Source organism: Macrotis lagotis, chromosome X (assembly GCF_037893015.1).
Source record: "Macrotis lagotis isolate mMagLag1 chromosome X, bilby.v1.9.chrom.fasta, whole genome shotgun sequence".
Lineage (NCBI taxonomy): Eukaryota > Metazoa > Chordata > Mammalia > Peramelemorphia > Peramelidae > Macrotis > Macrotis lagotis.
This window is the reverse complement of record NC_133666.1, coordinates 523,746,149-523,773,175: the sequence shown is the minus strand read 5'-3', so window position 1 is coordinate 523,773,175 and position 27,027 is coordinate 523,746,149. Positions and strand designations below refer to the sequence as shown.

Sequence of the window (27,027 nt, the reverse complement as noted above, 5' to 3'; positions counted from 1 at the left end):
CAAGTCTCTATCAGTCTCCAGTCGTTTGACTCATTTGGCTACAGAAATTTTGCCATCTAAAGCATTAAGTACAGGTATTAATTCTGAAGCCCCTTGATGTGTCTGTATGTTTGTATATGTATGAACCTTGTGTCAATTCATCTTAGCATACAGTGGATCTGTAACATACAAGGGAGCATTAACAGTCCCTTCAACCAGTACCAGTTTACAGCAGATCATAAACACATTTCTCCACTGGAAATGTTGCAACCATGATCTACACCATGTGACTACCACTTCCCTAAGGTTCATTCCTTTAATTGTAAATAGCCAGAAAGTCATCAAGCTAGTGTTTAATAAACTTTTAATTTGAAATGGATTACCACATGTTGTGTTTGTTTACCCATTATTAAATCTCTTAGCAACATATCAGTGGCAGAAACAGCATACTGTATCACTGTTCTGATATATTAGAAAACAAACCCATGGGGAATATTAACAGCTAATAATATGTTTTGGAAACCTCCTAGAAAAATAAGTAAATGTAAGTAATGTGGCAAATATTTTAAAGGGTTTTTTTGGGGGAGGGAATAGGGATCTGTACAGATGAGGCATTGAGTTTGCTCCTATAGTATTAGTATTTGAAGCTTTTATCAGACTCCTTTGGAGAATTGAGCTTGGAGCAGAACATGCAGTAATAACCTTCTCCTTTCCTGGAACATGTTGATAGTGCATAAAATGTATTTTTTTCTCACTGTATACAAAATGTTTTCCTGACAAACGTGTAAGGATTCTTGTTCAACTCATGATCCCCTAACCAACCTCACAGATATATTAAGAATAGCATTCCAAAGTGCTGTGGAAAACTCAAAGGATGGCAACAGATATATAGAAAATGTTTCACTTTACAAAGAGGAAAAATGGTAACACAAAAGCCACTTACCTAAAAATAACTTCAGAAGAATATGTTTCCAGTTTAATAAATTTAGTAATCCCATTTAAAAGACATGTTAATTGTAATTAATATTGAAATATTGAGATCAACTTCATATATTTTATCTCCCTCTCCAAGTAAAAAAAATCAAAAATCAAAATTCCTGAAATTGTCTTAGAATACATTATTAATTCCTGACAATGGTGAAACAGAAATCAGTATCATGAATGTATATTTATTCTTAAAGGATGGTTTTCTCTTAAAGGACCCTGCCTATACCTTTCAATATTGTATATTAATATTTTTAAAAAGGCAGAAGTAGATGGATAAAATAAACTCATAGAATTTCTAATGGGAAAAGCAAATACTTTCCATGTTGAAAGTATGTATATACAATCAGAGACATAAAGTCTATGATAAAGGATTAGAAATGTAACAAACAAAAGGGGAGTCATGGTGGGGGTGTACAAAATCTCCTTTAAATACCTAAATGGTATTATATGGCTTCACTTTATTCTTGGAACAGCATTTTGAAGTTGTCTGCACAGAATAATGAGTTGCCTGCAGATGTCATCAACATCAACAAATATTTATGGAGCAATCACTGGGTGCAAGCAAATAAGATCCCTGGCATGTAATGTTTATCAAATGTTCACTCTGAGAATATGCACAAGACAAGCTAAGGAATGGAGTAATGACTCTAAAGTAATCAGATGTGGCCATTTTGAAGATCTGAGAATCTCCCTTGGTCTTACCTTTAACCAGCAGATGCAATCTAAAGAGTAATGTAAAAACCTTAAAAACCACAAAAATTCTGATTTTCTATTAGCCTAAATATCACATGTAGCTTTTCCCCACTGTAAATTAAGGTTAATATTCAAAGCATCTTTAGAGGTTTAATCCTTTATGTTCATCAGATATTTAATTTTAATAATAAGAAAGGTTCTAAGAACAGGTTATATAAGAAAAGAGGGGATGGTCTCAAGAAAGTTGTAGAAATCTGGTTTGAAAGGAAGGATAAGGGGGAAGAGTAGATTTCTGGAGGACAAGAAAGGTTTCTCCTTTTTTCACTTAATATACACTCTTAAAAGTTGAATGAATAAAGGGATAGATGATTAAATTTATCAGTCAGTCAATTAATTCTTAAAGGAGGAAACTGAGAGCCACTCAAGAAAATAGCACCTGTTTTAAAACTCTGTCATAGGTTATCTCTATTTCAAATATTCATGAAATACTTTGAGGCATAAGCCTATTTCTATGCAGGTTGATGATTTGTACATTCCACCATTCTTTTAAATTTCAATATGTGAGCTTTGTAAAATAGAAAAGGAATATTTAAGGAGCAAAGAAAATATTTGGTCTTTTGCAGATTTTATATTTTGTTCAAGAGTTTTATTTTTCTTTTAAAATGAGATCAATGAGAGAACAAAAATTTTTAAAAAATGGATTCTGTCTGTCTTAAAATTGCAATGAAAAAATTTAGAAATAGAATTATGAAATTCCTCTAAAAGTGGAGATTAGATCCATAGTCATATGAAAAAAATCTCTAAATCATTACTTATTATAGAAATGCAAATTAAAGCATCTCTGAGATACCACCTCACACTTCTCAGACTGGCCAATATGACCAGAAAGGACAATGAGCAATGTTGGAAGGGATGTGGGAAATCTGGGACACTAATACATTGTTATTGGAGCTGTCAACTCATACAACCTTTCTGGAAAGTAATTTGGATTATACCCAAAGGGCAACAAAAATGTGCATACCCTTTGATCCAGCAATACTGCTACTGGGTCTATATCCTGAAGAGATTATGAAAAAGGGTAAAAACATCACTTGTACAAAAATATTCATAGCATCCCAGTTTGTGGTGGCAAAGAATTGGAAATTAATGAATGTGTTTCAACTGGGGAATGGCTTAACAAACTATGGTATAAGTATGTCATGGAACACTACTGTTCTATCAGAAACCAGGAGGGATGGGAATTCAGGGAAGCCTGGAAGGATTTGCATGAAATGATGCTGAGCTCGATGAGCAGAACCAGAAAAACATTGTACATCCTAACGTCAACATGAGGGTGATGATCAACCTTGATGGACTTGCTCATTCCATCTGTGCAACAACCAGGGACAATTTGGGGCTATCTTCAATGGAGAATACTATCTGTATCCAGAGAAAGAATTGTGGAGTTTGAACAAAGACCAAAGACTATTACATTCAATTTAGGGGGGAAAATGTTATCTTATTATGTAATTTTGCACTCTCTTATACTATATTTTTCTTCCTTAAAGATATGATTTCTCTCTCAACACATTCAACTGAGATCAATGTATAACATGGAAACAATATAAAGACTAACAGAATGCCTTCTGTGGTGCATGGGGAGAGGGAAGCAAGAATGGGGGGGGTAAATGTAAAACTCAAAATAAATAAAATCTTTCTAAAAAAATGAAAGTGGAATTAAATCTCTAAAGACAACTATAGAGATTATTGCTTTCATAAACCCTCCATAGATAAGCCTAAATACTTAGTATTTACTCATAACTTACTCATAACCTAATCCCAGATCAGAAACGATCTAACTTTAGGAACACATCTGGTATTGTAGGAATTGGAAAGCTACCAAAAAGAAGAATCTCTCATACTTAATACATTTGTGACCTTATGCAAATAATAACTGCCCTGTGCTTCAGTTTCCACTCCCAAATAATGAAAGTGTTCAGCTCTTGGGCTCTGTTTAGTTCAAGGACTATCATTCTAAGATCTGATAATATTTATTACCTGGCAAGCAGAACTGACCAGGTTGGAATTCTCAGATACCATGGCTCCTCCACTAGTATTAAGAGCGTGACTGTCAAAGTCATAACAAGTAGTCCATTATCAAAACAACTCCTGAAAGAGGCAGTTGAGCTGGCAGTATTTGTTACAGGTAAAAAGGAAAAAGGAAAAAGGAAAAATGCAGTTTTTCCTCATTTATATTCATGAGGGTTAGTTCTGAAAATTTAGAAATGAGCAATATTTTTATAAATTCAATTATTATAAACATACCAAGAGAGCTGATTTTACAAAAGAACATTAAATAGCTGTTCTGCAAACAAAAGACACTCTCCAATTTGTCTCTTTTTATATTTAGCTGGTTAATGATTTTGTGAAAACCCAATGACTTCTTAACTAAATTTATGTTTTCAGATCTGGAAGTTTTGACAAATGTATCAGATACCCTAGAATAAGGCATTACATAAATACATCTTATAATGATATAATATAATAACTGATTTTACATTGTCCATCTGTGGGCTGACTGAATACTTTAGTAAACAAAACCTAGCTATGGAACTCTCACTAAAATGGCAAATCAATATATTGTTTCAATAAAAAATTTTAAAAGTAAGGTTGGACAGCACTGCCCTAAGGTAAAGGCCATTCCCTTCCCCATGCACCTGCCCCAATTCTGAATAATTACCTCAAAAGCTTTCTATAAACTAATGAAAGTGACAGAGTGAACATACATTTAAAGATAGGCTCCCAAAGTCTTCAGGTAAGCTCCTTCCTAATAAGATCCCATCATTCTCTTCCCCTGAGTAGTTTTATCCTGAGGTTTGTTTCTTCACATTGGGGTATTCTAGGATCTCTCCTCATGTTAGCTTTATGTTCTGAGAGCTAGGATCTCTCTCCAAGTCAGTGGTTTCCAAACTACTTGGCTGTGTCCCTTTAATTTTACCAAAAGAATAGCAACAGGAACCCCGCCCCAAAAAAAACCAACAAAAAGGCATAATACAAAATCCCACAACCAATTTTTCATTAAAAAAATCTTTACAACTTCCTTGGATCATATATTTTTAATTATGTAATTGAGTTTATTGAGTTTATTATAATCTTATTATTTATTTATTTTCATCACTTATTTAAAATTTTGAGTTTATAGTATCACATAAATAAAATCTGACTCTGATATAATAGCATATGTAATATTTGGTGTAATTCATTTCAAGAAAACTCTAACAAAATTATAATATTGCTAGAATGGCAGACAGTTTTCAGATGTTTTTTTAAAATGTTCTATATTGATAATACTGCTCTTCACTATTTTTTCAATTATGAATTAAATTGACATTTTTCTTTAAAATAACCATAGTACAAAACCGTTATTGTTACATTGTCCTTTGTCCTGGAAGAGGACCAAGATTTAAGGAAGGTGATACAATGAATTGCAAGTGAATTGGATTTAAATGAGGAAAGACATGTGTAATGTCATCAGCTTCACTTTCTTCTCTGGAGCCATCTGGGTCCAGTAGAAAGATTTAGATCAGGTTGATAGGGGATGACCCCAAATACAGTAGGCAACCTTGACCTTTTTAAACTAAGGTCTTTCTGAGGTCTCACTTTGACTGAAGCAACACCCATTCAAAGATCAAGGGTAGGGAAGAAATTAGTCAAAGAATGGCCTTTTTTGCCTAGTCAAAAAAAATCAATCTGGGAGGAAAAGATCCTCAGATTTTCAGGCCAAAAAGAAACAATTGTTATTTACATTAATTCTGAGTACAGGACCCAAACAAAGATCCACTGGATACTGGAGTGGAACATAATGGTGAACAATGAAAGAGTAAATTGAGTTTAAGGCATGATATCTAAAAAAATAATCTAGGCTGTAAACCCCAAGATATATTGAGAGGTTTCAATGATCAACATTTACATTCGTTTGGAAAGAGTGGCCAGGTAAGCATATGGCATTATATATGGACAGAGGGAGAGAGGAGGGAAGGGGAGAGGGGAGAGGGGAAAGGTTGATGCAGGGAATTATGGTCATAGGAGATGTGATTAGAAACAAATTTTGTGGAAAGAAAAATATCGTTTGTGCCTATCTGGGGAATAGTGTTGTGCAAAGTAACTCCATTCTAGTATAGGAGTGGCCTTAGTTCTGGTTTCTAGATACCTGACTTTGAGAATTGATGGGCCAAGCTTGCACTGGCATGACAGGAAATGACATGTTGGACTTAGAGGTCATGCACCTTGGGACAGGAAGGATGAGTACAAAGCTTACCTGTGGTAGAATACCTGAGTCAGGTGCTAGACCATTCCCCAAGTGGCCACCCTTTCCCACCCCACTACTGAAGTGCATTTAAATTGTCTGGAAAAAAAGGTACCATTCTCTCTCTCTCTCTCTCTCTCTCTCTCTCTCTCTCTCTCTCTCTCTCTCTCTCTCTCTCTCTCTCTCTCTCTCCTACCTTGCCTAGCCTGTCCTCAAAGTGCATACTGCTTCTTCAGGAGAAAAGGTTTTAATCTTTGTAGGCCTGTGTAATAAATCCTGAGCATCTTTAAAATCCCAGGGCTGTATGTGAATTCATTCATTCACTTTCACAAACTCTCAATCTCTATTGGATATTCCAAACTCCTACAACAAGGAGAGAAGAGAGAGGGGAGAGAGGAGAGGGGACAGGGAAGAGGGGAGGAGGGAGGAGAGAGGAGAGAGGAGAGAAGAGGGGAAGGGGAGAGAAGAGGGGAAGAGAGGGGAGTGAAAAAAGGAAGGAAGGAAGAAAGAAAGGAAGGAAGGAAGGAAGGAAGGAAGGAAGGAAGGAAGGAAGGAAGGAAGGAAGGAAGGAAGGAAGGAAGGAAGGAAGGAAGGAAGGAAGGAAGGAAGGAAGGAAGAAGGAAAAGAATAAGATCTCTTTTGCTCAATTGGAACTATACATATCCAGTTGGGTCCCTAATATGACAATTCATACTGGCCATGGGTTCTTATTTGTCCTTCATTTTTGAAGAGGCTCATGTCTTGAGAAAGGTGATACCAAGATTTGCAAGAAAACTGGATTTAAGTGAGATAAAGCTATGTAAAGTCACCAGCACCACTTTCTCCTGTGGAACAATCTATATTCTCCTATGGAGGAATCTCCTAGGGAACAAGACTGAAGATTTCATCTTTTCCCCCATCCCCCATGAAAAAACAAGTTTCATATGAATAAGCTAACCAGGAATACCATATATAAGAGAGCAAAAGCCCTGGGATTACAGTCCAGAATTTACCACCCTGCAAAATTCAGCATATACTGTCAAGGAAAAAGATGGATGTTCAACAAAATGAAGAACTTCCAGAATTTCCTCACACAAAGGCCAGAACCGAACATAGAATTCAATCACCAAATACACAACTCAAGAGTTGCATGAAAGGGTTGCTTTTGCCACGTTCTGCCCAGAAATGGCTCAGAAAACATTTTCATATGAATAAACTATTATCAGCAGTAGTAAAATTTATGTTGCTTTGTAAAATCAAAGAACTCTTAGCTGAAACATGAGAATTTTAGGTCTGAATGCTCTTTTTGAAGGATATGTATCTAACTATATACATCTAACAATTGTCTTGTCCAGATGGAGACAAATTTTATCATATTTGACCATGGCAAAATATTTCCTTATACCCATTCATGTTCTAAAAACATCTTGTGGGTAGCTAGGTGACATAGAGGATAGAGTACTGACCATGGAGTCCGGAGAACCTGAATTCAAATCCAACCTCAGACACTTAATAATTACCTAGCTGTGTGACCTTGGGCAAGGTTACTTAACCCTGCTGCTTTGTAAAAAAAAATCTTGGGCTTGAAAGATAAAAATGATTTAAAAACTTAACAAGTAATTAATAAACTGACTTTTATTCTATTTAATTTTCAGGTCATATTTTATTTTAAATTGGAAAAGATAAAATATTATTTTAAAGTTGATGGTTAATAAAAACAATTATTTGTGAATTCAGTCATTCTTTATAAGTTTAAGAATCTGGGGACCTAGTTTGCATTCCCAGAGTACTCAATTATATAATTATATATGATAGTCACTGAAAATAGAAGTAGCAGCAGGAAATTGTTTCATAAAATGAAATTGTTTTATCTTTATTGTTTTTCATAAGAAAATTGAAAATTTATTTTTTCAAACTCCCTTATAAAGTTACTTGTTTGTTTATTTTTTTCCTGGCATGAGAAAGCCAGTATATTTCTTGATAATTCTACATTTAGAAGGATGCTATGCTTAACCCTTAACAAAACTTGAAAGGACAGGTACATATCTACACTCCTTTTTGTTTCAATGGAAGTGATGTTTTGCTCAACATGCTATGTATTTAATTTACATAAGCAGTAAGATTTTAAACTAATTTTATTATACCTATTGCTCTCCATTAGTACATAATTCAGTATAATTTTACCAAATCATAGTTCCAAATCCATTAAATAAAATGAAAATTTTCCTTGCAATATCATGAACATATTTGAAAATTAACAAATATTACTTAACATCAGTTTCAGAAACATTTGTATAGAGCCATATGCTTGCCTATATGTCAATACAGACTACCAATATCCATGGCCATATATAGAAATTGATCTAGATATACATCAAACACCCTTTGCATCTGTTGCTTTATTCACTTGACTATCAAAATGGAAAGAATGTATTTCCTCAGTTAATTGATCATAATAGTCTTATCCATGTGATCAAATCTGTTTCCTGCAATACTATTGAAAATAAAACCATTTTCTTCTTCATAATATATATTAAGTCAACAAGTATCAATTCAATCAGATTAATAGCTGTAGGTAGCTTCAACCTTTTTACTGTTATAAGAAACTTGTTTTTATATTTAGAAAGTCTATAAACAAGCTTGTATGATTCTAATAATCTTTTGATGTCATAGAAATGGTTTTTGGAAATGTTTTTATTTATTAAAAGCTTCTAAATTTTTATGGAAAAAATCTGATCTTAATAAAGTATTCTTCATATATACATTTAAAATATTTTTATTCATTAGTTACTACCAAAATATCCAAGTAAAGCAAGCACAGCAGTATTTTTTCTTTCCATCCAAAACATATGGATTCCTATGCAAATATTGAGAAATAAGAAAATGGATTCAGACTTCCTTCACATAAGAAAAAAATGACATAGAAACACTATTGTGAAATTTCTTACAAAAATGAACATTTAATTTACAACAACTAACCCTAAGCCTTATAAATAAGCCAAAGAAGTATGAATAAGTCCATTCCAATCAGAAACATTCTGGCTTTAGGAGCTAATGTGGTATGTTCGAAATTGGAAACTATAGAGTGAGAGAATCTCCCATACTTAGTACATTTGTGACCCTGCTCAAATAACAACCCCCTATCCTCCCTTATTTACACACACACACACACACACACACACACACACACACACACACACACACACAAAACACAGTGCTTCTGTTTCTACTGCCATAAAAATGAAGCTGTTTGACTAATAGGTCTCTTTCAACTCAAGAACTATTATTCTGAGATGCTATTATTATCTTGGATCCAAATGTTAATATTGTTGTTTTATTTTCATGTATTTTCAAATTGATGTTTTTTTCTAACATTGAATTTCTGAATTTTCAATATTTAAGGCTTCTCTATTGTTTTTGCTTCTATGAGTTTCAATTTTTTAGTATCACAAATGGATACTATTTGAATTAAAAAATAAATTAGAAAATGTAAATTTACATTTAATTGATGAAAATTCCAAATAATTTTCTGTAACCATTTTCAAATCTTTTCATTTTTCAGTTTCTTTTAAGGGTAGACCAGCATTTTATACATAGAAAATTAATATATCCATAAATTCATAAGTATTATGGCATCTTAATTTCCTTATAAACACGTGTTAAGGATGAGTTTATCCATTTTATATATAATTGTAGTAGACTGTAACACCACAATCTACCTGTTTCATGAATCTATGATAATTGATAGTGATGGTGGCAGAAAATAGTGGGGCTGTAATTTTGTAATGTTTATGCATTTCTACATTAAATAATTAACAATTACTCTTCAACATAGGTCATTCATCACATTTTTGTTGACCTTGATATGAGCTTATTTGCAATTAAAATGATTTATTAATACCTAATATACTTAAAACTATATAATGATGTTAGGCATTGTTTTGTGTCACCCTGTCCAAAGCATTTTGCATCCCATAGTTTTCAAACACTCTGCCCCAAGGTCTCTATTTTCATAAACTTTCCTCACCATGGTTCAAGATGCTTGAATTCCTGTTTATAAATCTAGATCTTATAAGTTTAAAAAATGCTAAATTAAAATATCAACATCCTTCTGGAAAGTCATTTTAAAATTATATTCTAAATAAGTCTATATAATCATTTAAATATTATTAATTCAAATTTAAATATTATAATTTAAATTTTATAAAATTATAATTTTTTTGCAAATTCATGGAGTTGCTAAGTTATTTTTTGTAAGTGTAGGTCTTATCATGTCATCACTTACTCAGTAAGCACCAAAAGCTCTCTATTATTTCTAGGATCAAATATAAACTCATCAGTTTGACATTTTATACTCTTTATAACCTAGATCCTTTCAACTTTTCTTCTTGTGATCCTATGTATTCTATAATCCAAAAAAACTAGCTTACTTGCTCTTCCTTGCACATGACATTCCTCCCACCTCCAAGTCTTTGTACTATCCATCCCTATTCCTAGAGGGTTTTAGATTTCACCTCTGCCTTTTGATTGCCCTGTAATCTTTCAGGATTCAACCCAAATCCCCTCTCCTGCAGAAATGCCTTACCCAGTGCCTGCAACTATCAATTCTTTTTTCTCTGGGATTATTTTCCATTTATTCTACATATATTTTGAGTAGTTATTAATAGATCATATCCTCATGGCAGCTCTGTATTGGCAAAGAATTGGAAATCAAGTAAATGTCCTTCAATTGGGGAATGGCTTAGCAAACTGTGGTATATGTATGTCATGGAGCACTATTGTTCTTTTAGAAACCAGGAGGGGTGGGAATTCAGGGAAGCCTGGAGTTTCATGAACTGATGTTGAGTGAGATGAGCAGAACCAGAAAAACACTGTACATCCTAACAGCAACATGGGGGCAATGATCAACCTTGATGGACTTGCTCATTACATCAGTGCAACAATCAAGGACAATTTGGAGCTGTCTGCAATGGAGAATGCCATCTGTATCCAGACAAAGAACTGTGGAGTTTGAACAAAGACCAAGGACTATTAACTTTAATTTAGGAAAAACTGATATCTTATTGTCTGATCTTGCTATCTCTTATAATTTATGTTTCTTCCTTAAGGATATGATTTCTCTCTCAGCAGATTCAATTTGGATCAATGTATATCATGGAAACAATATAAAGATTGGCAAATTTCCTTCTGTGGGAGGTGGGGGGAAGGGAAGTAAGATTAGGGGAAAAAATTGTAAAACTCAAAATAAATAAAATCTTTAGGGGAAAAAATAGATCATATCCTCTCTTAGAATGCTAATTCTTTCAGAGAATGGATTGGTTTTGTTATTGTTTTGTTTTTGCTTTCTTTATATCTGCAATACTTAATATAGAGTCTGGAACATAGTAAATATCAATAAATGCTTTTTTGGTTTTGATTTTCTTAATAGGAAAACATTGTCCCACCAGCAGCGAAAGCATATGAATAATAATGTTTGTCCTTCAGTCCTGAAGAAGACCACAACATACAGGAGGTGATGCCATGACAAGCACATTAATTGGATTTGAGTGAGGGGAGTGCTGTGATAAGTTACAAGTCTCACTTTCTCCTCCAGAGTCTTCTGGATCCAGTGGTCAGATATGAATAAAGATGACTGGAGATGACCCTGAATGTGAGGCAATTAGGGCTCAATAACTTGTCCCAAGTCACACAGCTATTAAATGTCTGAGGTTAAATTCAAACTCCTGTCCTCCTGATTCCAAGGCCAGTGCTCATTCCAGTGCCATATGAATGCAGATTAAATAAAGATAAGAATACTAATGTTCAATATAATCCTACTAGGAGAAAAAATGCCAACTCACCTTGGTGAGATTCTTTAGAGGAACCAAGATAAAAGGTTAGTGGAGTCCATGACTTTTTCTTCTTTTCTTTCTCTGGAAGGTCAGATATATTTTCCACATCTGAAGGTGTTTTCCTTCCCTCATTCATTAAGGATGTAGGAAATTCTGGAGAGAATTGTAGATGCCTTTCACATTCTTTTTGAGCATTCATACATGGAGGAAGTTTAATTATCTATTAAGAGATAAATCTGTCATCTGAACAGTTTAAAATATACTCACACAGTAATTTTTCTCTCTAGCATAATAACACAATTTATGAAATCTAAAAGGTCAATTATGAATTCAGTTTTTTACATCTTCTAATTTACTTGTCTGAATGCATGACAAAAGAATTTGTGGTATTTGTGCTTTTGTTGTTATTGTTGTTTTTTAAAATATCAATAGTTTTTATTGTATAGCTTCAAATTTTATCTTTTCAAGTTGGTCTATTTTTTCTTCCAGATAATATATTGTCTGTGCATGTATATGTGTGTTTGTATCTGTGATTGTCTATATGTTTCTTTGTGTGTGTGTGTGTCTGTGTGTGAAAGACAGAGAGAGAAAGAAAGAGAGAGAGAGAGAGAGAGAGAGAGAGAGAGAGAGAGAGAGAGAGAAAGAGAGAGAGAGAATATCTAAGAAGCTTTAACCATGAGATATAGGACCAAATGAATAAAAATTCATTATTTACTGTGTGCAAATATTTTTAAAGGTTACATTCTAAAATGAAGGATATAGAAAAATCATGTTTTTAAAATTGAGGAAGTATCAGGAAATATTTATTGATTGATATTTTATCATGATTTCATTATTCCTTTCACATAATCTTGAAGTACAGTAGTAATACTCTTCTCGTTGTTGAAAAATTCCCAGTCATGAAAGGAGGGAGGAAATTCTCTATAGTTTACTCAATTAGATACTTCTACAAGAATTGGATGGAGAGTGATATCATGTAGGAATGTGGTCAATGGAATCTTCAAGGGAGATGAAACAAATCATGACATTTCTTTTAAAGTACCTAGAAGACTAAATGAGGAAATTCAGAATACTCCTAAAAGGGTTTGCCAGTAAATTTATTCAAATATTGGTGCATAAACTATTATGTAATCAAACTTTATTTTAACAACAGTACTTGGCATATAAGCAATTCAAATCTTGAGTTTAAAAATTCTGAGTCAACATAACTGAACTTTGACTCATTTTTACCTAGTGAATTCATTTTGTAAAATATTACATATATATTACCTCTCTTACAGTTAGGCAGTACATTTTCACACTTCATCTTGCAATGAGGTGAATTTTACACTGCAATTAACAGAAATTAATAGTGGGAAAATGCAGGTGTCTTCTGTGTTTTCTTAAAATGTTGACCTAAATTCATTTTTGTGGCATGCTGGATTTTTACCAGTTTTAATCTATAAATGTTGGATTTGTTGTGCATAACTACTCTATAGCTTTATTTTAAAAGCAACTTGATCCTAATGATCACTTTTGCATTTATTACTGAGAGAGATTTCCCTATGCAACTCGCACTTATGGGAACAACTTTCTGTTGAGAAAGCAAATAGGCAAGTTAAATATATTAAAGATAAGAGTCACTTTCTAATTAGCCAAAACAGACTACAATAGCAAGACATTTGAGAGATATCATCTGACCTGGAAGTCAATCTTGCTTGATACCCATGTCTGATTCTAATGATTTCATATGCTATAAAATGAATACAAGGGAAGAGAACAATGAGATAAGGGATTTTGAGGTATAATATTAATGTGGAAAAGAGTCACTTCCAACAGGGAAATAATTGATTGATAGGGCAGCTAGATGGCATAGAAAATAAAGAGTAGAACTTAGAGGCAGAGAGAACTGACTTAAAATCCTTCTTCAGATACTTACTAACTGTAAAATTCTGTGAAAGAAAATTAAACTCTTTCAGTCTTACTCATTCAGGCCCCTCAGGCAACAAGCATTGTTTACCATATACCAGGCACATGAAGATACAAAAAGCAAAAGTATGGTCACTCACCTCAAGAAGCTTATATTCTAGTAGGGGAGATGACTTGCAAAAACTAGTGTACACATAAGACATATACAATGTAGAGGGAAGTTGTTGGGAGATGGGATGGGGGATGCCTCCTGCTGAAGGCAGAATTTTAACTGAGACCTGATGGAGATCAGAGAAGCCAAGTAGAGGAAGATCTCTATCTAGAGTTGAGGAGGCAGAACATTCCAGATATAAGGTACAGATCATGTAAAGAAATGGAATTTGAGATAACATTTCCATTTCAGCAGCTGATGTTCAGACAAGAAAAGGATTTTCCTCAACATGAAGCTCTTCCTTGAATCAAATTTGTCACACTGTTGTTACTTCTCACTACATAGCCATTGGCATAAGTATTTTTTCTTTTCAAGATTTTCCTTTTATTTTAATTTATTTTCATCCACATGTATATGCATATTTTTAAGTTACAAACTTTCCATTCTCCCTTCTCACCTCTCTCCCCTCAACTGCAAACAGTTAGGTTAGCATTGTACATACATATTTTGATAAACATGTTTACAGATTCGTTATTTTGGGTATGAGGAATTAGGATTAAGGGAATGAGATACATAAGATTTTTTTTATGAAATGTCCCTCAGATTCTGAAGGGATCTGTGTGTGTGTGTCTGTGTGTGTGTGTGTGTGTGTGTGTGTGTGTGTGTGCGCGCGCGCGCGCGTGCGTGTGGCTTGCTTTGGTTTTTCTTCCTCTGGATGGGGATAATATAGCCCATAGCCAACCTAATATAGTTGCCCTAGCTCTCTGGACTGCTGAAAAGAGCTGCTTACATCAAGGTTGTGCATCTCACAATGTTGTTGCTGATGTGTACATTGTTCTCTTGATTCTATTCACTTCACTCAGCATCAGATCCCATAAGTCATTCCATTCTCTGGAGTCCAACCATTTATGGTTTCTTATGGAACAATAGTATTCCATAATATTTATATATCATAACATGTTTATAATTCCCCAAATGATTGGCATCCCCTCAATTTCTGATTTTTTGTCACTACAAAAAGGACTGCTTTGAATATTTTGGAACTTTAGGACTTTTCCCTTTTTAATAATTTCTTCTGGATATAGACCTAGAATTGTAATTGCTGGGTCAAAGAGTATGAACAGGTTTATTGTTCTTTGGGTAGTGTTCCATATTGCTCTCCAGAAAGGCTGGATCTTTTCACAACTCCATCAGCAATACATCAATGCCCCAATCCTCCCACAACCTCTCCAGCATTGATCCTTTATCCTTTTTCTCATCTTGGTCAATCTGGGAGGTTTGAAATGATATCTCATGGTTGTTTTAATTTGCATTTCTCTAATTAATAATGATTTGGAGCATTTTTATGTGATTATATATATAGCTTTAATTTCTTCATTTGAAAACTGTCAGTTCATATTCTTTGACCATTTGTCAATTGGGGAATGATATGTGACTTTATAAATTTGATGCAATTATCTATATATTTTAGACATGAGATGTGAAGATGTTTTCCCAACTTTCTGCTTTCTTCTAATTTTGGCAGCACTGATATTAGTGCAAAAACCTTTTTAATTTAATATAGTCAAAATCAATCACCTTATAGTTTATAATATGCTCTAATTCTTGTTTGGTCATAAATTTGTCCCCTTTCCATAGATCTGATAGATAATTTCTTGGTCTATTGATTTATCTATAGTGTCCCTCTTTATGTCTAAATCCTGTAGCCATTTTGACTTTATCTGAGTATAGGGTGTGAGATGTGAATCTGTGCCTTGTTTTGGACATACTATTTTCTGGTTTTCTCAACAATTTTCGTCAAATAGTGAGTTCTTATCCCAGAAGCTGATGTCTTTGGGTTTTACAAGTAGTAGATTACTGTAGACATTTATTGTGACTTCTTTTAAACCTATCCTAATCCACTGATTAATTACTCTATTTCTTAACCAGTTCAGGCAGTTTTTATGACTGATGCTTTATAGTATAATTTTAGACCTGGTAGGGCTATGCCACCTTCCTTTACATTTTTTCATCAGTTCCCTTGCTATTTTTGACATTTTGTTGATTCATATGAATTTTATTACTATTTTTTCTAGCTTGGTAAAATAGTTATTTGGTAGTTTGATTGGTATGGCACTGAATAAGTAATTTAATTTGGGTAGAATTGTCATTTTTATTATATCAGTTTGACCATGAGCTAACCATGAGCATATGACATTTTTCCAGTTATTTAGCTTTGACCTTATTTGGGTGATAAATGCTTTATAATTGTATTCATATGGTTTCTGGGTTTGTCTTGGGAGATAGATTCCCAAGTATTTAATGTTGTCTATAGTTAATTTAAGTGGAATTTCTCTATCTCTTGCTCTTGGGCTTTATTGCTCATATCTAGAAATGCTGATGATTTATGTGAGTTTATTTTATATCCTACTACTTTGAAGAATTTCCTAATTGCTTCAAGAGTTTTTAATGATTTTATCAGGTACTCTAAATATACCATCATATCATCTAGAAAGAGTGAAAGCTTTACTGCCTCATTGCCAATTCTGATTCCTTCAATTTCTTTTACTTCTCTTATTGCTACTGCTAACATTTCTAATGCTATATTGAATAGTAATGGTGTTGATGCACATCCTTGTTTCGTTCCTGATTTTATTGGAAATGTTCTGAGTTTATTCCCATTACATATAATATTTGTTAATGGTTTTAGACAGCTACTATTAATTTAAGGAAAAGCTCATTTATTCCTAAACTTTCTAGTGCTTTTAAGAGGAATTTATGTTGAATTTTATTAATCTATTGAGATAATCATATGATTTCTGTTGGTTTTACTATTGATTTGTTTAATTATGTTGAGTGTTTTCCTAATGTTCAACCATCCCTATCAATCTGGTTTAAAACCTACCTAATCATGGTCTATAAGGCTAATAATAACTTGCTGTAGCCTCATTGCTAAGATTTTCTTTAATATTTTTTGCATCAATATTCATTTTTCTTTATCTTTTTTTGGTTCTTTCTGGTTTAGATATCAGCATGATGTTGGTGTCATAAAAGGTGTTCAGTAAAAGTCATTTCTCTCCTGTTTTTTTAAAAAGTTCATGTCAAATAGGAATGGAATATTCCTTAAATGTTTGGTAGAATTCACTTGTAAATCCATTTGACCTGGAGACTTTTTCTTAGGGAGCTTATTTATAGTTGCTTTAATTTCTTTTTCTGAAATGGGGTTGTTATTAAGGTAATTTATTTGTTCTTCTGTTAATCAGGGCATTTTGTATTTTTGTAAATACTCATCCATTTAACTCAGTTTATCTAATTTATTGGCATACAGTTTGGCAGAGTAGCTCTTTAATTTCCTCCTCCTTGGTGGTTAGTTTACCTTTTTCATTTTTGATAATGGTAATTTGGTTATCGTCTTTCTTTTTTTAATCAGATTAACCAAAGGTTTATGTATTTTATTGTCTCTTTTATAAAACCAACTCTTAGTTTTATTTATGAGATCAATAATTTTCTTGCTTTCATTAACCTCTTCCTTGATTTTTAGAGTTTCTAATTTGCTATTTAATTGGGAATCTTTAATTTGTTCTTTTTTCTTACCTTTTTTAGTTGCCTACCCAATTCAATGATCTCCTCTTTCTCTATTTTATTTATATACACATTCAGAGATATAAAGTTTCCCCTAAAAACTGCCCTGGCTGCATCCCATAAATTTTGGAATGATGTCTCATTATTATCATTTTCTTGGACATAATTATTAATTATTTCTATTATTTGCAGTTTGATTTACCCATTATTAAAGATAAAGTTATTTAATTTCAAATTAGTTTTTGGTTTATCTTTCCATGACCCTTTATTGATGTAATTTTTATTGCATCATGGTCTGAGAAGTGTGTATTTATTATTTCTGCCTTTCTGCATTTGATTCTAAGGTTTTCGTGCCCTAGTACTTGGTCAATTTTGGCATAGGTGCCATTGGCATAAGTATTGAGATTTATTAGACTGGAGGTGGGGGGGTAGCTTGGCACATGTGTCTAGTTTTCTTTCTTGCTTGCAAATCATTTCCCTCACTATAGAAAATAAACTTCTCTCTTAGTCTCTGCATGGTTGTTCTGCTCTGTTTGGTTCTACAGGTCAAGATTTTCCATTCAGTTGACATTTAATGGTTTACTGTTTGAGAAACAGCAAAAATTTCATTGTTCTTAGATTATGTAGGTAGGAGTAAAGAATGAGAGAACTGGAAAGGAAAAAAGGAATTAGATAATTTAGGGTTTTTAAAGGTCAAACAGAGGATTTTAACGGGAACCCACTGGAGATTATTGAGAGAGGATTAGGTGCAAGGAAGTCAGATGTATGTTTTAGTAAAATCATTTTGGTAACTGAATGGGAGATGGATTACAGAGGGGAAATATTGAGACATGAAGACCAAAATAAGCCTACTAATAGTTGATGATGAGAGGCTCCACGAGAATAGTGGTTGTGTGAATAGAGGGGATAGAACTTACAGGAGATATGTGAAGGCAGAAACACATGTTTGATTGAACATATGGAGTAAAAGTAATATAAAGGAAGGATAACATGAAGGGGGTAAGTAGGGATGACTGAGCAAATAGCAGCAGTACCTTCAACAGTTAGATGAAGTTTGAAGGGAAAAAAAATCTTTGGAACAAAAGGATAAAATGTGTTTTGGATATGTTGATCTTGTGATGCCTATGTGAGATGCAGCAAAAGATGACCAAAAGACAATGGTTATTGCTAGTTGTATAAATCCAGGAATTATTTTCTTAACCTGTAAGAGATGTTGAAATTATAAAATGTGATCGTAATCAAGGGAGAAGAGAAAAGGGCCCAGGATAGAGTTCTTGGGAAAACTCAATCTTAATAAACATGATCTGAATGAATATCCAGGGAAAAAAATGGAAAAGTGGTCAGCGGTCAAGTATCTATATTGGAGTTGATGACTTCTAAGATTCCATTTCTGAATCTACTATGCTATTACCATTAACAGAAATAGATTATTTAAGTTCAAACCCAACCTTGAAGCTATGAAATTAGGTTTTTAGTCATTCTGCTACTTAATTAGGGATCCTTAATTAGGGATCCTTACTTCGTTTTATTCCTAATTCTCCATTTAATATACACATATATATTTACTTAAATTTCTAAGTTACTGATATACATCTATCTGCTTCTGAAAAGGCCCTGCTTATGGACATATCCTATGTGAGCAGAAAGACAAATGTATCTGTTCAAACAATGTGCCAAAAAGTAAAAGAAGAAACAAAAAAAGAATTAAGAAAAAAGTGGCCTCTTGACTTAAGTGCCTGCATATTTATATGCAAAATCATATAGTTTTAAGTTGATTTCTAGCAAAGAATCTGTCTCTATAATAAACAGTGATTGTTACATCAGTGTGTATAAAGGTCCAAACTAAATTGGTAGAGCCTTGAAGGAAAGGCTTATGTGACCTAGAAGAGATTGTTTCAGCACTGCACCCATTTTCTCTAGGATCTGTAAAATAAAGGGATAAGAGTAGATGATATCTAGGGCCTTTTATAATTCAAACCTCATTTGATTCTATGATTTTTTTTTTGCCTGTTACTTTTCTGGTATATTTATCAATGTGTAAAGTACTAACTGGCATTTACAATTTATATTACTAAATCACACCTTTAAAAATGCTTGCATAGTATCAAAATAACAATTCTGGCATGTTATTCTCCTATTGCACAAACTAAACCTGAATTACAATAAATGGATTTTTGTGTGTCAACTATTTTTAATAATAAGGTAAGTTGTTACTCATTGAAATTTGATGTGGTAGGAAAGCATGTGGAAGGCCACATGGAAACAACCCGGAAATTTTTACATTTCTCTTGATACTCACAAAATCTGATTACAAACCTGAAAATAGAGATTGCACAACCAGTGATCCAAATCTGAACAAATCAAAGCTTCAATTTTCCCGAAGTGTTCAAGTTTCTGATCATAATGACCTCGAAGAAGTGGACACTTAAATTTTCCCTCCACTATATCAAAGTTTTTGTCACAGAAAGGAAAAACTCCCCAGCCTACTACCCGGTCAATAGACACGTAAATCCCACTACAGAGAAAAAATTCAAACAGGAGGGTCATGCCAGGTTTCACATTATCATTAGAAGGCAGAACCTAGGGAAGGAAAAAGAGAAACCTATGAGCTGCTTGTTAGACCACATTAGAAATCTTTTATTCATTTTTAAAAATCATCATACTAGACTAACAGTTATCAAACTTTTTTAATTTAAGGATCACTTTAAATTATGAAAATTATTGAAGATCTCTAAAATCTTTTATCTATGTGTTTAATGTATCTAATATATTATATTTTGTAATGTATGTAATATATGTAATATATTCTAAAATGAAACTCCTAGTGATATTATTGAAAAAATTTGTGCAGAACCGGTGAAAAAAATTGTGAGGATGCCCATGGGTATCCAGACCACACTTGGAGAACCATTGGTATAAATAATACAGAATAAGGCAGAAATTTTGATCATTTTTCAAATAATCTTTCCTATTTCAGTTATCCAAAAGGGTGGTCTACATTGACAAAATAAAGCTGGTTAATTGTCAAATTTCCACAAGGTGCTATGAGGATGCCATCTCAGTGAACAATCAAGGAAGCAAAAAGGTTACAAGCTAAACATTTTTAAAGGAAAGCTGTAAAAAGAATTGGAAATTGAGTGAATGTCCATCAATTGTGGAATGGCTGAACAAATTGTGGTATGTGTGTGTTAAGCAAAACTACTGTTCTATTAGAAACCAAGAGGAATGGGATTTCAGAGAAGCCTGGGTGACTTGCATGAACTGTTGCTGAGTGAGATGAACAGGACCAGAAGAACATTGTATACCCTAACAGCAATATGGGGGTGATGATCAATCTTAATGCACTTGCTCATTTCATCAATACAATAATAAGGGACAATTTTAGACTACCTGGGAGGCTAGAATATCATCTGTATCCAGAGAAAGAACTGTAGAGTTTAAACAAAAACCGAAGTCTATTACCTTCAATTTTTTAAAGTGTCTTAAGTACTACATAATTTTGCTATCTCTAATATTTTATTTTCCCCTCAAGGGTATAATTCTCTCTCAATACATTTGATTCTGATCAATGTATAGCATGGAAACAATGTGAGATTATCAGATTGCCTTCTGTGGGGGGGGGAGGTTTGAATTGTTAAATTCAAAATCTTACAAAAATCCTTACAAAAAACTACTATTGTATATAATTGGAAAACAAATAAAATATTAATAAAAAGGGAAAAAGCTGCTAAACTTTTCAACCTTTAGATTTTTTTAGCAATATCCTGAAGGTATTCTGCTTCCCATATTTTCTACATTCATTGTCTTTTCTTAAAATTTATCTGATGTTTTTCAGTGTCTAATCTCAATTTCTATCTATTTCCTCTCCAGTTAGCAATGTTTAAAAAAAAAAGTTCAGGATCATGAAAATATGCTTAGGAAAATAAAACAGTGAACTGAAATTGACCATCTTTCTTTGTGTCTTAAATGGGACTGAGACAAAGGAATTCCAGAACACTACCCTTAACACAATAGCTTGGAAGATTTTATTGGAATGTCTTGGTCCAAAGTAAACAACCCTACATATAACCTGACCTTATTGAAAGTATAGCCTTTTTTAATGTCTTCAGAGATAAAAGGAGAGAGTTTCAGCACATTCTTGCTATTCATCTAGGGCTAATACTCAGTGGGTTTTCATTTTGTGCTTTCTGTTGTAAAGCACTGTCTCTTAGAGCAAACATTCACTTAGTTTGAAATTAATATCATTATCTTGGAAACAAAACCCATGATGAAAATACAGAGAGCAAATACAATTTCAAGAGAGTGAAAAAATTCTCAAGGGTAGGTAATGCAAATTCTATGTACAGTGATAAGACAGGGGAGGGAAGGAAGTGGAGAAAGGATAAATTTATCAGGTCCAAGCAACAACCATAAGAAGGAAAAAGTAAAATTCTGCCGAAGTATAACCCTCTTCTTAGGTCAGTGAGCCAGAAAGACTCAACTGATCATGATTATGTTCATCCAAGTTGAATAATGCCCTTCACTTGAAACTGACAGACCATTGGCTCTGACAAACATCTGAACTTACAGAATGCTCTGTTCCTTAGAACTCCCGAAGTTCCTAGGTTTTTCCCAACCATGACCATTTCTACCAGTTAGAGAAAGAACAACCCGAATTCAGCTTCAACCTTAAACACTTACCAATTTTTTGTCCCTGGTCAAGTAACAACCCCTTTTACCTCAGTTTCCTCAACAATAAAATGAGGATAATGATAGCACATCCCAGGCTTGATGTGAGATTTAAATGATATAATATTTGGAAAATCCTTAGCAGACAATATGACATATAGTAAGTATTATATAAATATTATCTTTTATCCTTCAAGTCTTCCTTTGAGATAGGAAAACTAAATTTCCCCACTAGCCTTCAGAATAGAAAAATCCCAATTTCAAAAAAATGAATATAAATAAGGACATATGACTTCTTTATTTTAGTGTGGGTCATCACACAATCTACTTTTGGGAAGAAGTTTTGACCATGAAAATAAATAACATGAACTTATTCATCATGTGCAAGTTAATTTCACCAACTTCAGAGATATGGTCATTTTCTCTGCCTTTTTTCAAAGGCTAGTAGATGACAGGAATAATTTCCATCAATACATGGCTATAATGTCTTGTTCAATCATATGTGTGTATTTAATTAGACATGGGTGAGAATGGGAAATTGCTAAAGAATACATTTGGAATGACAAACATAGCCATTGGTATGTAGGTGTAGTTTATATTATTTATGTAAATATATTCTAAGACTTTGTGTAGGCTTAAAATGAAAGAGAAACATCTGTTGAAAAATGCCATAACCCTGTGGCAGCTGCTATTAAACCATTAACAGTATCAGGTTTCATTTAAACCAGATTTACCATTTTCTATAACAGCCCGTGGGAAAGCTAAAAACATTAGGCACAAATTACTGACAAAAGAGATCCTTAATCAAGCCATACTTTTCATTTGGCTAGTTGGATGCTAGTAACCTTTGTGAAGTGGGAGGGAAAGGTGGAAAGAAAAAATATGGTGAAAGAGTACAGGTCAGCACCTGTTTTTCCCCTCTAAGTGAAAAACAGCAAAGTTGAACAAAACTCTATTATTAACCAAAATTGCATCTATTTTATTTTCTTACAAAACAGAGTAAAAACTACTGCAACTTTAAAGACATGAGGATGGAATGCAGAAGTCATTCCTTTCCCACTTCTTAAAATCAATAGTTTCCTTTGAAGCTTCACTCAAGGACCTCCTCTTACATGAGATCTTCAGTGGTTCCTCAAGTTTTTAGTGTCTCCTCTAAAAAGTGAACATGTACTCATGTTGCAAATATTTTAGATTGCTTATGTGCATATATACCTAATCTCCACTCTCTAAAATGAAAAACCCTTAAGAATTGGTACCATTTTGTTTTGGACAGGTATTTGGTTTTTAATAACAAATTAATAATGAAATAAAATATAATATAAAATAAGTAATAAATAATAATAATAATAAATTAACATTTTTGTTTATAGTGTAGCAAAAATAAATTCACAAGTGGTCATGTCCCAACATTGTAAGTCTTTATATAATTAGATTTTATCATTTCTCTAACATTTCTTTATCATTAGTCATTCAGAGATGTAGGTCATCTTTGCTTTCATCGAAGTTCTCATGTCTTTTAAAGTTGTTTTGTTTTCTAATCTTGTCATTGTACAAAATTCTCTTCTTGTTCTACTTCTCTCATTCTGTATCAGTTAATATTTCCTAGGTTTCCCTGAAACTCTTTAACAATTGTATCAGATTTAAAAATGGCATTCTATAGCTTTCATATAATATTCCACATATTATATTTCATATAATATGCCACAATTTGATCAACCATTCCATTCCCAATTCTTTTTTGGAGGAATAACAGCCTCATATGCCACTTCATATATTTGAATGAGCACTCTTAATAGGTTGCAACCTATTTATACCCACTATGACACTCTTGGAGGAGCATTTGTATCCCCAAAACCAAAATCGAGTGCCTGACAGATAATAGGTGATTAGTAAATGCTTGTTGGCTGATTGTTAAAGGACCAGAAATATAGCGACAGTATTGTAACAAGGAAGATAAATGTGGATTTGAACTCTAAATCTAGCTCCATACCATACTTTGCATCATTATCTTAAGCAAGTTAGGTATCTTGCTCTATACTGATTTTCTAGGTACCTGATTTTCTCATCTAAAAAATGGAAATTTTATTTGATTTTTTCACATCTACAAATTAGATGACATATGAATGCATGAATATAATTTTAGTAGTATAACATCATATATACATACATTAAAATAAAAGGAAAAAATACTGCTTGAACCATCTTCTCATAGTAGGTAGGTAGGTAGATAGATAGATAGATAGATAGATAGATAGATAGATAGATAGATAGATAGATAGATAGATAGATCTATCTATCTATATATAGATATATAGATATATAGATATATATGTATATATGCAAAATTCCCTATCTACTTCCTCCTGCTCCTAAACGTCTTAGGCTTTTGAGTTTTGTCATTCAACATTGGAGTCTGCTTTCTTTTGAAGTGGTCAATGAGTACTTTCCCTTCAAGAAATGCGTACACTACTCATTTTTTGAGAGAAAAAAAATGAGTAGCACAGGATAAGAAAGTATGGTGGATGGCAGTCACATAATCTCTCCCTCCTTCTCTCAAATGTCACTCAACTAAAATTCCCCATTTCTGGAGATGGTATCAACATCCCTCTAATATATCAAACTCAAACTCCTCATTATTTTAACTCCTCTCTCAAATGAATCCACTCTCTTTAAAATTACTGATGATATCTACATTACCAAATATGTTGATTTTTTTTCAACCATTTATCTTTTGGACATCACTAAAGAATGTGACAGTTTTTCACCTTCCCCTCCTGGATACTCCAGTCCCTCTTCTTACATTCTCACTTGGTGAATTTATCAGGTCCCATTGATATAATTATTTTCCTTATGTCAACTCCTAGATCTATGTATCTAGCTCTAATATCTCTTCTGAATTCAAGTATCTATCCACAATTGTCTATTAGAAACCTTGAACTTTATATCTCACCAAAATTTCAAATATAAAATGTCAAACAGACTTTTTAAATTTCTCCCCAGATCAATCAGTCTTTCTAGTCACCTTCATTTAGAACCTGGACACTGTATTTGATTCTTCACTGAAAAAAAAAAGAATTAATAAAGGACAGAAAAAAATGGTTCAGTCCAACTGATCTGATCAAACTAGATGTCCTGTATTATTCTAGTGTCAGTAAAATCATACTTGTATGATCACTGCTGTTAAAAATAATGGAACCAGAGAAAAATTAGTGCTTATCCTAAATTATTCCCAAACCATTAGAAGCCTTCTGTAGCACTATGAAATACAACATATACTCGCAAATACAACAAAGAACATTTTGATGTATTAGGAAACTTTTGGCTTATGAAAAAAATCAACATCTGGAAAATCATAGGAATATAATAAATGTTATTGAGTAAGGATAAGGATAAGGATAAATTCAAGTAACTCTTATATTTTCTGTTGAGGCATTATTCCTGTTAGCTCATGGCTTGATTCTGACCTCTTTAACTCTTTGTATACCAATCAAAATTCAAGCTCTTTAACCTAAAAAATCTTTCACAGTCTGAGTCTAATGAATTTTTCCTTCTAGGATACTTCAATCAGATATAAATTTTCATTTCTTGTCTCTGAACCTAGAATTTTACTCATTTTTAGCAGCAAGGTTTTCTATGACTTCAGGAGAATCAAAAGATCTCAAAATGGGAAATAAATTTCATGGATAGTGAATGATGGAAGATGAACTTTTTTCCCCAATGTTGGACTGACTGTAGAGACAATAACACTAATGTAAATGAATTTATAACTTTACATATTTTATAGCTGGTTTTCAATTTTAAGAATGAAATATGAATCTTTTAAAATTAAAAAATATAACAATTCAATAATTATATCATATATTTCTTTGCAGGAATCCAGTTGATACAAACGTAGAAATTAGTCAAGCAACATTTCTAGAATTGCGACTATATATCAACATATCTAGAGAGATTAAAACAAAGAATTAGAAATATAACATTCATAAAATATTTGGTAGTCAATCAACAAGATTTAAATACTATTATGAAACATTTCTTAAAATAATTAAGAATTATTAACTATGCAAAGGATATGCATTGCTTTTGGTTAAACCATGCTAACATAAACTGATCACAATGCCTTAATTAATTTACATATTTTGAGCCATAACAATCAAATTATACTATTATAAAGTCAGACCAAAATAAGCATAAAATGAGCAAAAAAAGGCCTAGAAATTTAATAATCTCCAAACTACTGAGAAGTTGAAACTACAGTATATCTACAGAGGGGAAAAGTAATATTGAAGGCAGTTACAAATTCAATTAATAGTTCTGAGTGATAGCAGAGTTGATAGTATGACTAAAATATGACAAGAAGTAAAAGAAAAAATATGCAGAGGATTGAAGTTGCAGGGGAGCAAATCATAAATCATATATGAGACAAATTATTGTAGGCCAAATTCAAGGTCCATAACAAACTAATATCACAGAATCAAGAGCCAAAAGGTATCTTAGTGTTTATTAAGCAACTATTTCATTTTTTAGATATTACTGATAATTCAATGCTAACTAATATTACTATTTTTATAGCTTACACTAGCATAATAATAGCTAGTATTTCTTTAGTGTTTTGAAATTTACAAAGAACTTTACAAATATTATTCTATTTGATCCTCATAACAAACCTTGGAAATAAGACTTATTATTACCATCCTCATTTTATAAATTCAGAAAGTGAGGAAGAAAGATATAATGTGACTAGGCTAAGTGTCCAGGTAAGTGTCTAGGCCTGGATTTGAACTTGAGCCTACATAAATCTAGGCCCAGCACTCTAATATCTTCAGTGCCACTCAGCTGCTTTATCTTGATTTGCCATCTTTGTTACATGATCCAGTTAGCTTCACAAAGTTTTATATATATATATATATATACATATATATATATATATATATATATATATATACATATATATGTATATATATATATACACACACACATATATT

The 27,027-nt window shown here is 32.8% G+C and overlaps 1 protein-coding gene across 1 annotated transcript in view; it reads right to left on the bottom strand.

Annotated features, from left to right (window-relative positions):
- The window catches only part of LOC141499328 (uncharacterized), a 519,469-nt gene that overhangs the window by 263,062 nt on the left and 229,380 nt on the right, over window positions 1–27,027 (bottom strand). The window contains exon 13 of the mRNA XM_074202106.1: window positions 19,691–19,954. Within this exon, the coding sequence (XP_074058207.1) occupies window positions 19,691–19,954 (264 nt within the window). The remainder of the gene's footprint in view (window positions 1–19,690; window positions 19,955–27,027) is intronic.